The sequence below is a fragment of the Drosophila tropicalis genome, unplaced genomic scaffold (genome assembly GCF_018151085.1).
Source record: "Drosophila tropicalis isolate 14030-0801.00 unplaced genomic scaffold, ASM1815108v1 contig_593, whole genome shotgun sequence".
NCBI lineage: Eukaryota > Metazoa > Arthropoda > Insecta > Diptera > Drosophilidae > Drosophila > Drosophila tropicalis.
Window position 1 is genome coordinate 7,975,098 of NW_027173070.1, and position 13,546 is coordinate 7,988,643.

Genomic DNA, 13,546 nt, shown 5'->3' on the forward strand with positions numbered 1-13,546 from the left:
TCAAAAACGCCGGAAAAATTTTCTTTCTTCAAATGAAATAAACAATTTTATTAATGAAAACAAAAGAATTCAATGTCACAGACAGTTAATGAGTAAATAATAACAAGGAAAATTCGTAGTTCAATTTGGCATCATTCATAGAGCTTTGGTTTTTGCTTAATTAGTAATTAAATGTATATATGTATATATTTAAGGCACTGATAATTTTTCATCAGAAGATTAAGAGGATTCCGTAATTTCCTCATTGACACTTGCCAAAACCACTTCGGGAATTTCGCAACCAAAGTAGGCATTATTTTGGGCACAGTAAATGATTAGGCGACGCCAACTATCATCGACGGCGAGCAAATGGGGATTACCCACAACAACCAGGAGGGAACGGGCACGTGATATGGCCACATTCATACGTTTATTGCATCGCACAAAACCAAGATTGAAACGGGTATCACGTGGCAGCATGGAGGCGCACGAGCGAACTGTGGAAACCAAAATGATGTCACGTTCCTGTCCCTGAAACTCCTCAACTGATCCAATTTTTTGGGATGCTTACTTCGACGCCAGCAAACATATTTCGTATTGTCTTCACTTGTTTTGTATATGGCGTTATAATGCCTATCTGATCGGGACTAATATCCCGACGATATAAGGAGAGTGTTGTTAGGAAGATTTCTTGCGCTTCTGACGCATTGAACCATGAAGGAGAATCCCGTTCCTGTACATTTTCACCAATAACGCCATAAAATATCACACCATGAGCAGGAGGCATCTCCAAGTCGTTTGAAAAGATTGGTTGCAACTTCGTTAGGAGCTTCGCTTGTGGTGAATCCTTATCGGAGATCATGGGGATCAACTCATTTTCATAGAATAGCCGACTGTAGACATTCATGATCGAGGGCAGGGCACGATAATTATATAGAAGTTTGGTCAGCAAACACGGATTGTGGCCCGAACTTGACGGAAAACGTATTAAATCCTTGCAATAGGGATTATGTTTGACCACACGCTCCAAGAATGAGATATCAAAACCAAGTTGTTTCGCCACTGGATTAGTAATAATAGACTGCAACTGATTGGGATCCCCAGCCAAGATGACCTGGTTCGGTTGCTTGCTTAGCAGGACGACTGGAACAATAGTTTCCGATTCCGTACATTGACCAGCCTCATCAATCAGAATGTGAGTAAAGTGTCCACGTTTAAAACCAACCTGCAAAAAGTTACCCAATGTCGTGCAGGTACTGATAGTCACTCGATGGTTGCCCAGAAAATTCATTTGGCACCGCATCTTTAATCCCGATGCTGTGGTTAGCATATTGTCACTGCAAGTGCCCGAAGTGCCTATGTCCAGAGTGGCACAATATTCCGCCAGATCCGGTGGTATCAAATCCTTTTCAACGATATTCTGTGAAACAAGACGTATAAAGGTGCCCGGCGCCAGAACATTACTATTAATCAGTCGCTTGGTAATTAAATCCGCTGCACTATTCGATGGTGTTCCGACCAAGAGACGTGCACTCGGCAAATTGTATAGTAGCTGCAATATGGTCTCCACCACTGTGACTGTTTTCCCAGTTCCCGGTGGTCCAAATATCACATATGGCATATTATCAGCTTCGCCGCGTAAAATATTGAAAACAGCACGCTTCTGAATGCCATTCAAGTTTTGATTATACCAAGTCAATTTGCTGTTATACAAATACATATCATCATTATCGTTCAATGTCAAATCCAATTGTGGATATTTCCTTTTCGTAAGTTTCGATGGGAAAAGGAAATTCTCACCAAATAGAGAGATTGCTTGGGGTATAGCATAATGCTGTTTCCGCAAAGCATAACGTGAGAAATAAAATTCCACACGATGATCTGCATTATTGTAATTATCATGAAAATGAGAATTGAATTTAAGAAGCACACGATCGAATAAGACTTTCGTGACAATTCCTTCGAAGGATTTGTCCATTTTTACATCCCATATGGCGTTGGCTCGCACTACGTCACCTATGGCTAGGGAGGGTCGACGCTCGGCCAGATTCTCGACATGAAGGGAAAGAAATTCACCATCCCGTTGGAAATGGGCTCGTTCCATATCATAATTACGAAATTGTATAAACATCTCTATTTCCTCCAAGTGCAAGAACAATTTAAAACGTTGTGCATAGTTGTGAATAGTTAGCTTATCCGTAAGGAAAGGATAATCGCTCGTAATGGTTTGGGCCCGCTCTCTACGCGAACTTTGTTCGAGATATGAACGACGAAGTTTATCTGGCACTTCATAATTTTCCAAACGAAGCCCAACAAAACGTCGCTTTGGATGCATATACTCGCCGGGTACAACGTCCACCTTATGCTCCCACACTCTATTGGCGTATGAACAATTACGCTGGTATGTTGTTCTTCCAGTTGTTTTATTATAATCTGCTATTAAAAGTCGTTTCTCGGCGGCTCTTGCTTTTTCCTCTGTCTCCACGACGACAATCAAAAAGGATCGCTTTACTTTGCATTTGTCAAAGTTTAACGTATAAAAGTACTTCACTTCGCCGTGGTATTGTGTATGCACTTCAAAGACCACGGAAATCTGTTCACCTGCTTGGATATCAACTGTTCCTTTGGGCGTTAAGAGTGTAAACTGGGGTGAAGCGTCATCAGTATTGATTTCAATTGAACGCAATTGAAGAACTTTGTTTAGTTTGTTATGAGCCATTATGATGAAATTCTTCTTTTGCCAGAGTTCCGTAAAAATTGCATACTCGGGCCCGGAGAAGGAGACAATATTATTCGGTTTCTGATAGTTAAATTTTGTATTTGTAATACCAAAATTCTTCTCAGCTAATGCTAATTTGATCGCACGACGAGACCAATTTGACCTATTACTCTCAATCAGATCGACAATGACAATATCATCCAAATGTAGCTTTTCATTCGATGGAATATCCTCTTTCAGGATAAAGGCATTATCAGATAGTTCAACCACATCATTGTGTACACTCTCCACAGTGCAACGCTCGTTCATGTCCAAGCGGGAGGGAATTATCTTCAAGACTTCTAAAAGTTCACCCTGTTTATCCACATAATTTTCGTCCACTTGAACTTTGCATTCAATTAAAATGCAATCTCCGGTTTTGGGTGAAAAGGTCATCTCAATATTATCCAACTCCACCGTCAATAAACCACAATCTGTATCCACTTCAATGGTGGATTGAAAACGCTGAACGACCACACCAAGTCTATTGCGTACTTGAGTTTTAAAATAATTGGGTTTTTCCAATTTTAAGGATTCCACAGCTTTCTCCAGCTTTTTACCGCAGTCACCTGCGGTAGTCTCCTGCCAGTCACCTTCATAAAGCCTCTCAATTTTCACCAAATTAATGGCATCATCTTTGGGATCCGATTGATATGTCAAATATTGGACCTTACAGCCCCGATACAGTTCATCGAAAGTTTTTCCACATAGTTTCTTATTGAAACTTATTTTGAAATCAATTATTCCACCTTCTTCGTCAATGCTAGTAATGAACCCTTTGCGCGTTAAGCAAGCCTTCCCGGAATCAATTGCAAGACCCCAATCATCCTCCTCATTCAATTTTGGATCCGTAATCTGCTTAGCATATTCAGTACCGGAGTTTTTTAACTCCTCTTTAAGCACTTGTGTATCGAGAAATTCATCTTCTAAATCCAATTGTTCAGCTATTAAGGGTTTTTGTGTATCCCTCCCACGGATGAAATGCGATATTAAGGAAAACATTGCGTAAGATTCCACTTGATCACTGCGGCTTCTTATTCAAACTGAATTTGAATTCTGTAGATGTGTGTGTTTGTGGGTCCAGAGAACTCTAAAGGCCCTCAGTCTTTTGTTGTATCTCAGATTCTAAAACAAAAAGAGTGAAAAATTGCTTACATATCCAAACTAAAACAGTAAGCGCAAAAGAAACAAACCTCGGCTTTACTCCGCGTTGCTTATCTTAAGAACTTTATTACGAACGCCCTACAAATGGGCATTGTCCACTTGAGTTGAAATTGAATAGCGCAAAAGAAACAAACCTCGGCTTTAGTTCGCGTTGCTTATCTAGAGAGCCGCTGACACCCTACAAATGGGCACTGTCTACTTGAGATGAAATTGCTGAGACTGCGTAATTTGAGACGATTTGACTCAAGTTCTTAAATAAAAAAAAAGAAAAAATACACAGCTAATGACTTTTTAAAAACACGAGCCTGCCGGCTAAAAAAAATTAGAGCGGGCAATGCATCGATAGTCTCCCTCCTCGATAGATTTTGCAGTGATGGAAAAAAATTCGATAATACCAGAAAAATGTCGATTTTCGATAGGTTTTGCTAAGGTCGAAAAATACTAAAACATTAAAAATACAGAAAAATACTAAAAACTATTAAATTTTTCACTTTACAACACTGAACTTTAATACAAATAAATTGTGTTTTTCCGCTCTTAAGAAAAAGGTAAATTAGTAAATTAAACAATATATAAAGTGTTTGTTTAGTAGGTAGAAATGTTAAACAGGTGTCTCTCATAAATAAGTTAATTTAGTTACATTAAGTTTTATCGGCAATTAACTCTTTGAACAACATGACGTGTCACTTCCTTGGGTTTGTGTATTTAAACAACTTTTCTTGATTTTAGAAGTATTCCCACATCAAAATGATAACGGACGTGCAATTGGCAATTTTCTCCAACGTGTTGGGCGTGTTCCTATTTCTTTTGGTGGTGGCTTATCATTATATTAATGCCAATACGGGCAAGTAAGTCATGTAGAATTATTTCCTTTAGCCGGCAAAATTTAACAAACTTTATTATCTCTTTCAGAAGCATCAACCCCAAAGCAAAATAACTTAAATATACATAATTGTCTACGCTCTTTATAACGATGCTAAAAACATTCGATTCGATAAATAAAACTAAGTGATTAATCCATAATATCATCGAGAGCCTCCTTAATGTCCCGCACATCTTCAAGTCCCTTTCCGTTGCTCTTTGCGAGGCGTGTGTTAAAGGCTCGCTGATTATGATGGCCAAAAGTGAAGGCTTTGATAGTATGACATGTCTGTGCTGGCTCATTAGCATCCATAGAGATGGCGGAAAAGGTTGTTGATGGCTTGGAGGTGAAAGACTTGCACTTTTTTTTTCCTTTACCTTGGTCGAATCTATAGTTGGACGGAAACTTGTGCTCTGTAATACAATGATCCTTTCGCTCCTTGACTGTGGTGAATTTCAGCACGCATTCCTCCAGGTAGCAGGAGTACATGGGCCTGTTACCCCGCTCCACACTGGCGGCAAAATAGAAATCATGCTGTTCAGTAATATGTAAGTCCAACAAATGAGCGGTGGGCAAGATTCTTTTACATTCTGAGCAGATGAAGGATTTACTAGTGCTATAATTGTTGTTAGGTTTGCTGGGCTTGAACGACGCATCCACCATTTCCGCAATGTCAATAAGCACTCCCATCTTTTTATAAACAGGTGTCTGTGGTGAGGGCGGAAATGTCGGTTTAATATATCCAGAAGGCATTGCTTGAAGTAGTTTAATTAGTTCTTCCTTGTTAAGAACATTCCCGGTATCCATTTCTGGCAAAGATTTGATTAAATACTGAAAACTATTTTCAACTTGTATTGTAAATAACTGCAGTATTTTTTTCTGTCCATTTTTAACTCATTTTTCTCACTTAATGTTCTGTTGAGTTCTGGCAACACTGGCTCAAATTCTTTCTGGCAACGCTTCTAGCACCGCGTGGTGTTATTGCTTTGCACATTTAATTTATTTTCCTTTAAAGTGGCTTGGAAAATAAATAAATTTTAACCAAAATGAGTTTGTACAACTTTAAAAAGATTATGGTGGTTCCGCCAGCAAAGGTTAGTAGAAATCGTCAATGTCCATCGGAGCACCTGATGAACACCAAAGACTTAACCTCACAGCACAGCAGGTGTTTATCAATAATAAAACTAATGATGCTTATCTTTTCCCTTTTTAGGACTTCATTGACATTATGCTGTCAAAGACCCAGCGCAAGACGCCAACCGTTGTCCACAAGGGCTATAAAATCTCTAGAATTCGGGCTTTTTACACCCGCAAGGTGAAATACACACAACAGAATTTTCACGATCGTCTGTCCCAGATTATTCAGGATTTCCCCAAATTGGATGATGTGCATCCGTTTTACGCCGATCTGATGAATGTTTTGTACGACAAGGATCATTACAAATTGGCTTTGGGTCAATTAAACACAGCTAGACATTTAGTAGACAAGTAAGCTTACTTCAAGAACAATTCAGAAATCTCTTTTTTGTACGGTCTATTTCTTTTTTATAGCGTTGCCAAGGACTATGTGCGTCTACTGAAGTACGGCGACTCTTTGTATCGTTGCAAGCAATTGAAGAAAGCTGCTTTGGGTCGCATGGCCACCATATTGAAGCGTCAGGCTTCGAATTTGACATACCTCGAGCAAGTGCGTCAGCATTTATCCCGTCTGCCGACAATAGATCCATATTCTCGTACCATTATTATCTGCGGGTTTCCCAATGTTGGCAAATCCTCGTTTATAAATAAAATAACACGAGCTGATGTCGAGGTCCAGCCCTATGCCTTCACAACTAAATCCCTGTATGTGGGACACACAGACTACAAATATCTGCGTTGGCAGGTAATCGACACACCTGGTATTCTAGATCACCCACTGGAGGAACGTAATGTCATTGAGATGCAAGCCATTACAGCTTTAGCCCATCTGAGAGCATGTGTCCTGTATTTCATGGACATTTCGGAGCAGTGTGGACATTCTTTAGAAGAGCAAGTAAAGCTATTCGAGAGCATCAAGCCTCTGTTTACCAATAAACCCCTGATATTGGCTATAAATAAAATCGATATTCTAACGCCTGAAGATTTACCCAAGGAGCGACAGGAGATCATAACAAAACTACAAGAGGATAAATCCGTGCCTGTAATGTTTATGTCCACAGTACAAGAATCTGGTGTGATGGAGGTCAAAACCGAAGCCTGTGAGCGTTTGCTTTCATACCGCGTCGACCAGAAAATGCGTACGAAGAAGGTGGACAACATTTTAAATCGTCTGCATGTGGCCATGCCGGCACCCAGAGACGAAAAAATTCGTGCTCCTTGCATACCTGAGCAGGCATTGGCCCGTCTGGAGCAAAATGCTGCCAAGGCAGAGCGTAAACACAAGCTTGAAAAGGAAATCGAAGAGGAAATGGGCGATGATTACACTCTGGATCTGAAGAAGAACTACAGTGAAATACCCGAAGAGGAGCGTTATGATGTAATTCCAGAATTTTGGGAAGGACGCAACATTGCCGACTACATCGATGCCGATATCTTTGAAAAGCTGGAAGAACTCGAACGTGAAGAGGGTCTGCGCGAGTCTGGTGGTGTCTACACCGTGCCTGAAATGTCCATGGATGAGACTCTTAAGGAGATTCGTGAAATGGCCAAACAGATACGTGGCAAACGTTTTGAGCTGCGTGATGAGAAGCGTTTGTCATCGAGAAAGAACAAACCCATCATTCCACGTCACAAGCAACCCAAGGTACGGGATCGTTCAGTCTCGAAACTGGTGGACACAATGGAGGGTCTCGGTGTGGATATGTCTGGCAGCAAGACAGCCAATTTCAACAAATCTGTGGTGGATCTGCGACGTGGTGTTGTAGCAGTCGGTGCAAAGACCGCACTAAAGAAACCTCTGCTCGACAAGGAATCCTCGGCTATTGTTAAGAAAACTGGACAACCGCTCAAACGGGCCCCGGCACGTGATACACTTGGTATCAAGAATGTGGCGATACGTAAGAAGGCCCACGATATGGCCAAACGTGATATTGCCAAGAAGGTTACGCGCATGGGTCTCAAGGGTGAGGCGGATCGCTTCATTGGCACAAAAATGCCAAAACATTTGTATTCCGGCAAGCGAGGCACAGGCAAAACGGATCGTCGTTAAGAATTCTTTTATTACTCTTACAATTAGTTGTACAAACTCTGAATGTATCTACCACAATTTAAAACTAAAATACAAACTATTTTGTATTCATGAAAATTCTATTTTAAAATTTTGTCTATTTTTGAAGTTTTTGTAAGCCTCAATCAAATTTCCTTCACCTGTAGTTGTACGATTAATTTACGGCCTAATATCGATTGGGGCCATATCGATAGGAGAGATTAGCATATCAAGGCGTTGTCCTTGACAACGCTTCACTTGTTGTTTCGAGTTCGATTTAAGTTCCAATCCAGCCATGTCTAAAGCCACTACCATTAAGGAAGCCCTTAAACGTTGGGAAGACCGGGAACAGGAAAATTCAGTTAATGCCAAGGACATTGACTTGCAGTTCCAATGGCCACCTATCGAGAAAATGGATGCAACTCTCGGTACTTTGGTCAATTGCGAGTAAGAAGTGATAAATCCAACACTGTCTATGGAAATAATACTCAATCCCTGCCTATTCATTTGCAGAAGGATCAGCTTGTCCACCAATATGATTGAGAAAATTTTTGGTCTTTCCGGCATGAAATGTCTCAAAGTATTGTCCCTATCGCGCAATTATATAAAACAAATTTCCGGATTGGTTGGTATCTCTGGGCTTACATCAAACATATGGTTTATTCATTCTTTTTTAGGAGGCTGTGGCTGAAACCCTACAGGAACTGTGGCTTAGTTACAATTTGATCGAAAAAATCAAAGGCCTCACGGGTTTAAAATGTTTAAAAGTTCTTTACATAAGCAATAACTTGATTAAAGATTGGTCGGAATTCAATCGTCTGGCCGAAATCGAAACTTTGGAAGATTTGGTAGTTGTGGGTAATCCTTTGTCTGAGGGTCTTGATGAACCCACTTGGCGGGCTGAGTGCATCAAACGATTGCCCACAATACGTAAACTGGATGGCGAACCAGTTGTTCTCAATGAGGAGCCACAATTATAGAGCTATATCTTTATATGTACATACATATAAGATGAATAAATATATTATTTGGAGATACGAAAATATACATATGTATGTGGGAATCGGAATATTTATTTAATTTACATATTTATTCATTTTACAGTTTGCTTTAAACTTTACCAACAGTTTGAAAAAAGACAAAAAATAGTTTCTAAAGAAAATGTGGAATACTATGCTAATAACTAGTTTTTTGTTTTAACATCAATAAAACTTTGAAAAACGGAACTTAATACCAAATTTTAAAAGGACTTAAAAACATTTCACTCAAAATGTGTTTTAAAAATTTATAAAAATCGCCTTACCATATCGAAGATTTACCAAGTTGTGGGTAAAAAAAGATGAAAAATATCGAAATTTTTAAGTTTAAATGATTTTTTCATAATCCACATGAAAGTTTTCCATTTTTTTTAAGCTATCCTAAAGAATATTAAACATTTTCATAGAATTTCATAAATTCTTTAGGCCATACTTACTTTTACTTTTTATACCTTTTGCATTTTCAGAATATACATAGTTGAAAAATATTCAAAAATTTTTGAATATAAGCTAATTAGAGAAATTTTTTGCACAGTGTCGGTTAATGAATATGAATTTTTAACAGTGAAATTTACAAAGCGCTGCGGCACTCGGTTTTTTGGCCACAACACACTACTGCAGTGTAACTGACCTATTGGCCAAGTTTGTTGTTTTCTTTTTTGTTTTTGTGCGAAGCTTACGGCTTAACATAGACTGTTAAGTCACTGTTGCGACAAGATTCAAGGATGTTCGTGTCCTGTTCCAGCGCCAGCGGCACCAAACTGAGTTTCAGTCTATGCCGTGTGCTCGGGCAGGTCTCGGAGTTTGTTCCTTTGCGGGTGTCTTGTATTACCTTTACTCTCGCTGTCGACTCGATACTTACGTGTTCGCGAAATTTCGCGGGCTAATATTTGAAATTGTATCTAAACGTGTTTTGTATTTTCTGCGGTTAAACATATTACCGAAATAAAAGAAGAGCACTTTAGACCAAAGGAATCCAAAGCTTTTATTTGAAGCGAAATTAAATTTTTTTTTTTTTGGCAAATAATTAAGTTTAAACAAGTGCTTGGCAATTAGCAATTTGAGGGAAAACGAAATGGCGCGTGTTTCGTTATAAAAACACACATTTTATGCACGCTGATGGTACGAATGTTAAGGTGTGTGTGTGTGTGTGCCAATGTGTGTATATAGGAGCAAGCAGAGCATGTACAAATGTATTCCCAGGAGTAATGGCTGTAGGAGCAGCAGTAGCAACCCGCCATTAGCCAAAGTGAGTCCGTGTTACTGAGTGTCTGTGTGTGCGTGTTTTACGCACGTCGTGGATGCTGCGCACGTCGGCAGGGGACATTGAAGGGGGAGAAGGACGTTCGTCCGTTCGGCCATTTTTAGAACATTTCTTTTGGGCTGTAGCTGACTTGGCTTGATTTTTTCCTCTCAACATGTGTTGCTCTCTCTGTATGTGTGTTTGCGTGTGTGTAAGAAAGTTCTTTAGTTTAGCAAATTTTCGTATAGTTTTTATATGTTTTCGTTTTTTTTTAAATACATATAAACACATATAAAAACACATTACCGTTAGTCCTGACTGTATGTACTATGTGTGTGTGTGTGGGTGTGTGTGTTAGTTTGTGTGTGCACAAATCTGTAGTAAAATTTTTCCGCTTGGCTAGCGGAAGTCGAGCCATAAAATGTTCTCCTCTTCACACACTCACACGCAGACACACACACACACACAGACATACACTCGGATTGCTTGTAAACAGTTTTAGCAGGCGGCTAACGGTAACCTTCCCGCCCACACTGCAGCCTCCTTAAAGTTTTAGTGATAGAAAACAGATGCTCTTGGTTACTTGGAAGCTTGAAAATATGCAACAGACATCCATAAATAACAGTACTAAAGAGCTAGCCAGATTGTAGAAATCTTCCTCACTGACCTATTAGCCGCTAACAGAGCTCTGTTAAAAACTGGGGGGAGCAAAAAAAACTAACAGCAATCGTCGCAGCAGTCGCAGCCGCCGCAGCAGCAGAGCCAAGGCAGCGAAAAAATTCAGTGCTTGCGAGATTTTCATCTGTTTCTGTTGGCAACAGCGGAAAAGCGTTGCCTAAAATTGAGGGAAAACCAAAAAAAAAAAAAAGAAAATAAAAAAAAAGAAGAAAAACAAAAAAAGGAATAAGAAAACGGGAAAGCAAAATATAAATCCCAGACATATAATGTGTATGTGTGTGTGTGTTCGTTTGTGTTTGTGTGAGTGAGTTCATAAAAATTCATTAAGCCAATACCAAACAACAAAATATATACAAAATAAAAAGAAAGAAAAAAGAAATACCAAAAATAAATAAAATCAGAAATCGAAAGCAAAATTGATTAAAACAAAATTTGTGCTAAATTCTACGAAAATTAGAAAAAAAAAACCAAGCCACAAAAAGTGAAAGGCCAATTTAATAATAAAATAATAAATCTGGCTAGAGTTTTAAGTTTATGCTTCAGATCATCTGCAGTTAGTCATGCTAATGGTTCTTTTCTCTCTGTTTATCTGTCTTTTTGGTGGCGAGCCAGGACCAATGGGCAAGACAAGAGGCTGGGGCAGGGACAGAAGACATTTATTTGCTCTTTAACATTTCAAGGGGCCATAGGGCAGGGCAGGACCGTGAATAAGAAGCGTAGGATGGGGTAAAAGGGTATGAGGTCCTTCTTTTTTTTTTTTTTGGTATGGTCATGTTTCGTTCCGGTTTTTCTTCTTTCACACACACACACACATAGACCTGCCGCAAAACAGTTAGTTCAACACTCAACATCTGCCTCTCTGTCTCACTCTGTGGCTCTCGGTTTCTTTCTTTCACTGAGAGTGTGTGTTAAAAAAAAAAATTTTTTGCCCAGCCAGCAAAAAGTTTTCTTTTCGTGTGTGTGTGTGTGTGTGTGTGTGTTTGTATGTATATTCAACAATTTGTTGAATCCTTATGAGTATTTTTTTTTTCGGGGTCCGTACACCCACCACTTGGCGGACGTCAACAAGTTGAAGAAGCTGTTGCCTCTGTCAGTATTTTACCAATTTTTTTGCGTTTCGTATCTTTCTCTCTCTCTCTTTCTCACTCTTCCTCGCCTGCTTTGTCGCGTTGTCTTTCTCTTTCATTTTCGTTCTTGTTGCCTTGGCGCCTTGAAGTATGCTAAAGGAATTTTTTTTCCTTCTTTCTCTTTGGCTGAATTATGACCATAGCCCAGCCGAATTGGTGTGACAATTTTTGAAAAACTCTTCATTCAGGCCTAATTGAAATGTTCATGCCCTTAATTTTTGTGCCATCCTAAGCATAAATGCCCCTTTTATGTATGGCTGTACGTATGTATGTGTGTGTTTGTGGGTTCGAGTAAGCCCTTGCCCACAAGAGAGACCCTTTTGTAATTAGCTGGCAAATTTCGTTTATGAAGCGAAAAAGTGAGAACACAACAAGGGAAGAACATCAAAGAGAGGTAGAGAAAAATTAGGTTAAATGGAAAGACTACTAAAATACGGATACATTGGCCCTAATTAAATTTAATGTTTAATTAATTGTTAACAAAAAAGAAAAGAAAAAGGAACAAAAAGAAAAAAACAGAAAAACAAAGAAACATATGTGTACATTCTTTTGTTTAGACCAAAAAGGGAAATAACAAAAAATGTGAATTTATTGCTTTCGGTTTTCCTTTCTCTTTTGCCAATTCAATTTGTGTCATGTTTGTGTATGTGTAGGAAATGAAGCAGAAGAAAGAATAAAGAAAATATAAATAAATATAAAAACAGCATTTTGGGTTCATTTATTTGATGAACAGAAATTCATTTACAATAAAAATAATAATTTCGAAACCTTTTCGCATTATAAATAGATGAAACTCAAACATTTCGTTTGGCCGATTTTCCATTTTCCTTCTTTCTTTTGAAAGTACACATTTTCCTTGTGTTATGTGTATTCCTGATTAACTGTCTTAATCTAGAGCAAACTAGACATTTAGGCCATAAAGAAATCCATGGGGGTTTTAAATTTGTATTTATCTTTGGTATATTAAAAGACAATAAATTTGTGCTTTCGTTTACCTTGTTTGTTGATGTTTTTGGACTTGAAAGTGCTCAGAAACTTGGGAGTGTTATCTAATTGTAGGAAGCTGAATAGCTGAAAATGACATTCATATGGCTGGTTGCTTACGAACGAAACAACGTGTCGTTTGAGCATAAGCAAACTTGAAACTTTTGCTGATGACATGCAGGGGAGATACCATACATTTTCGCATATATTATATAAATAAGTATATATACATACATAGGTATCTTATATGTTTATGTAGGCATGTGTGTGACGGCTCATTTTCTGCCATATAAACTTTATGCTGGATTAAGCAATCCCTTTTGTGATACCCTTGTTAAGGGTATTGACAATTGTGTACATATTAATAGCCAACGAACTTGATTTTATTTTAAATTTTATTTATTTACTGCTACAGCTGCACTCCTAGTATATAACGTATTTAAAATATTAATTTATTTAGTTAGTTCTCTTCCTGTTTAGGTTTTATTTTTTTAAGCTGGAGCAGAAGTTTTTTTCCCCGGTTTTAAACA

At 38.6% G+C, this 13,546-nt stretch overlaps 6 protein-coding genes across 15 annotated transcripts in view; 4 read left to right on the forward strand and 2 right to left on the reverse strand.

Moving 5' to 3' along the window:
* Positions 1–18: 18 nt before the first annotated feature.
* Positions 19–4,260, reverse strand: LOC137576875 (probable RNA helicase armi). Its single transcript, XM_068290209.1, is given in 3 exon segments — positions 19–537; positions 539–3,862; positions 3,931–4,260. Coding segments are annotated over 2 exon segments (3,519 nt in total). The 5' UTR covers positions 3,740–3,862; positions 3,931–4,260; the 3' UTR covers positions 19–219.
* Positions 4,261–4,390: 130 nt separating this feature from the next.
* On the forward strand, positions 4,391–4,924 carry LOC137576248 (dolichyl-diphosphooligosaccharide--protein glycosyltransferase subunit 4). 3 transcript variants are annotated; one of them, XM_068289240.1, is made up of 3 exons: positions 4,391–4,449; positions 4,631–4,749; positions 4,814–4,924. In XM_068289240.1, the coding sequence occupies exons 2-3, from the start codon at positions 4,649–4,651 to the stop codon at positions 4,836–4,838; spliced, it is 126 nt and encodes a 41-aa protein (XP_068145341.1). In that variant the 5' UTR covers positions 4,391–4,449; positions 4,631–4,648; the 3' UTR covers positions 4,839–4,924. The 3 variants fall into 3 exon arrangements, with proteins under 3 accessions (XP_068145341.1, XP_068145343.1, XP_068145342.1); XM_068289242.1 differs by having other exon boundaries at positions 4,817–4,924; XM_068289241.1 differs by having other exon boundaries at positions 4,392–4,449; positions 4,634–4,749.
* On the reverse strand, positions 4,765–5,677 carry l(2)k10201 (lethal (2) k10201). The gene has a single exon (XM_068289239.1). It carries the CDS (start codon positions 5,568–5,570, stop codon positions 4,914–4,916), a length of 657 nt encoding a protein of 218 aa, XP_068145340.1. The 5' UTR covers positions 5,571–5,677; the 3' UTR covers positions 4,765–4,913.
* A 22-nt stretch (positions 5,678–5,699) lies between these two features.
* Non1 (nucleolar GTP-binding protein 1) lies at positions 5,700–8,046 on the forward strand. Its single transcript, XM_068289238.1, has 3 exons — positions 5,700–5,857; positions 5,977–6,251; positions 6,315–8,046. Exons 1-3 carry the CDS (start codon positions 5,810–5,812, stop codon positions 7,948–7,950), a joined length of 1,959 nt encoding a protein of 652 aa, XP_068145339.1. The 5' UTR covers positions 5,700–5,809; the 3' UTR covers positions 7,951–8,046.
* A 92-nt stretch (positions 8,047–8,138) lies between these two features.
* ODA-Dnal1 (Outer dynein arm dynein axonemal light chain 1) lies at positions 8,139–8,990 on the forward strand. The gene is made up of 3 exons (XM_068291624.1): positions 8,139–8,394; positions 8,461–8,572; positions 8,625–8,990. Exons 1-3 carry the CDS (start codon positions 8,243–8,245, stop codon positions 8,925–8,927), a joined length of 567 nt encoding a protein of 188 aa, XP_068147725.1. The 5' UTR covers positions 8,139–8,242; the 3' UTR covers positions 8,928–8,990.
* Positions 8,991–10,089: 1,099 nt separating this feature from the next.
* Positions 10,090–13,546, forward strand: part of LOC137576261 (uncharacterized) — a 103,499-nt gene continuing 100,042 nt past the window's right edge. For 4 of the 8 annotated variants that reach the window (XM_068289266.1, XM_068289273.1, XM_068289270.1 and 1 more), the window contains exon 1: positions 11,026–11,205. The gene's annotated coding sequence lies outside the window, so the exon portion shown is untranslated. Of the gene's footprint in view, positions 10,107–10,130; positions 10,234–11,025; positions 11,210–13,546 lie in introns of those variants that run through there. The other 4 variants (XM_068289268.1, XM_068289269.1, XM_068289272.1 and 1 more) reach the window with 3 other exon arrangements.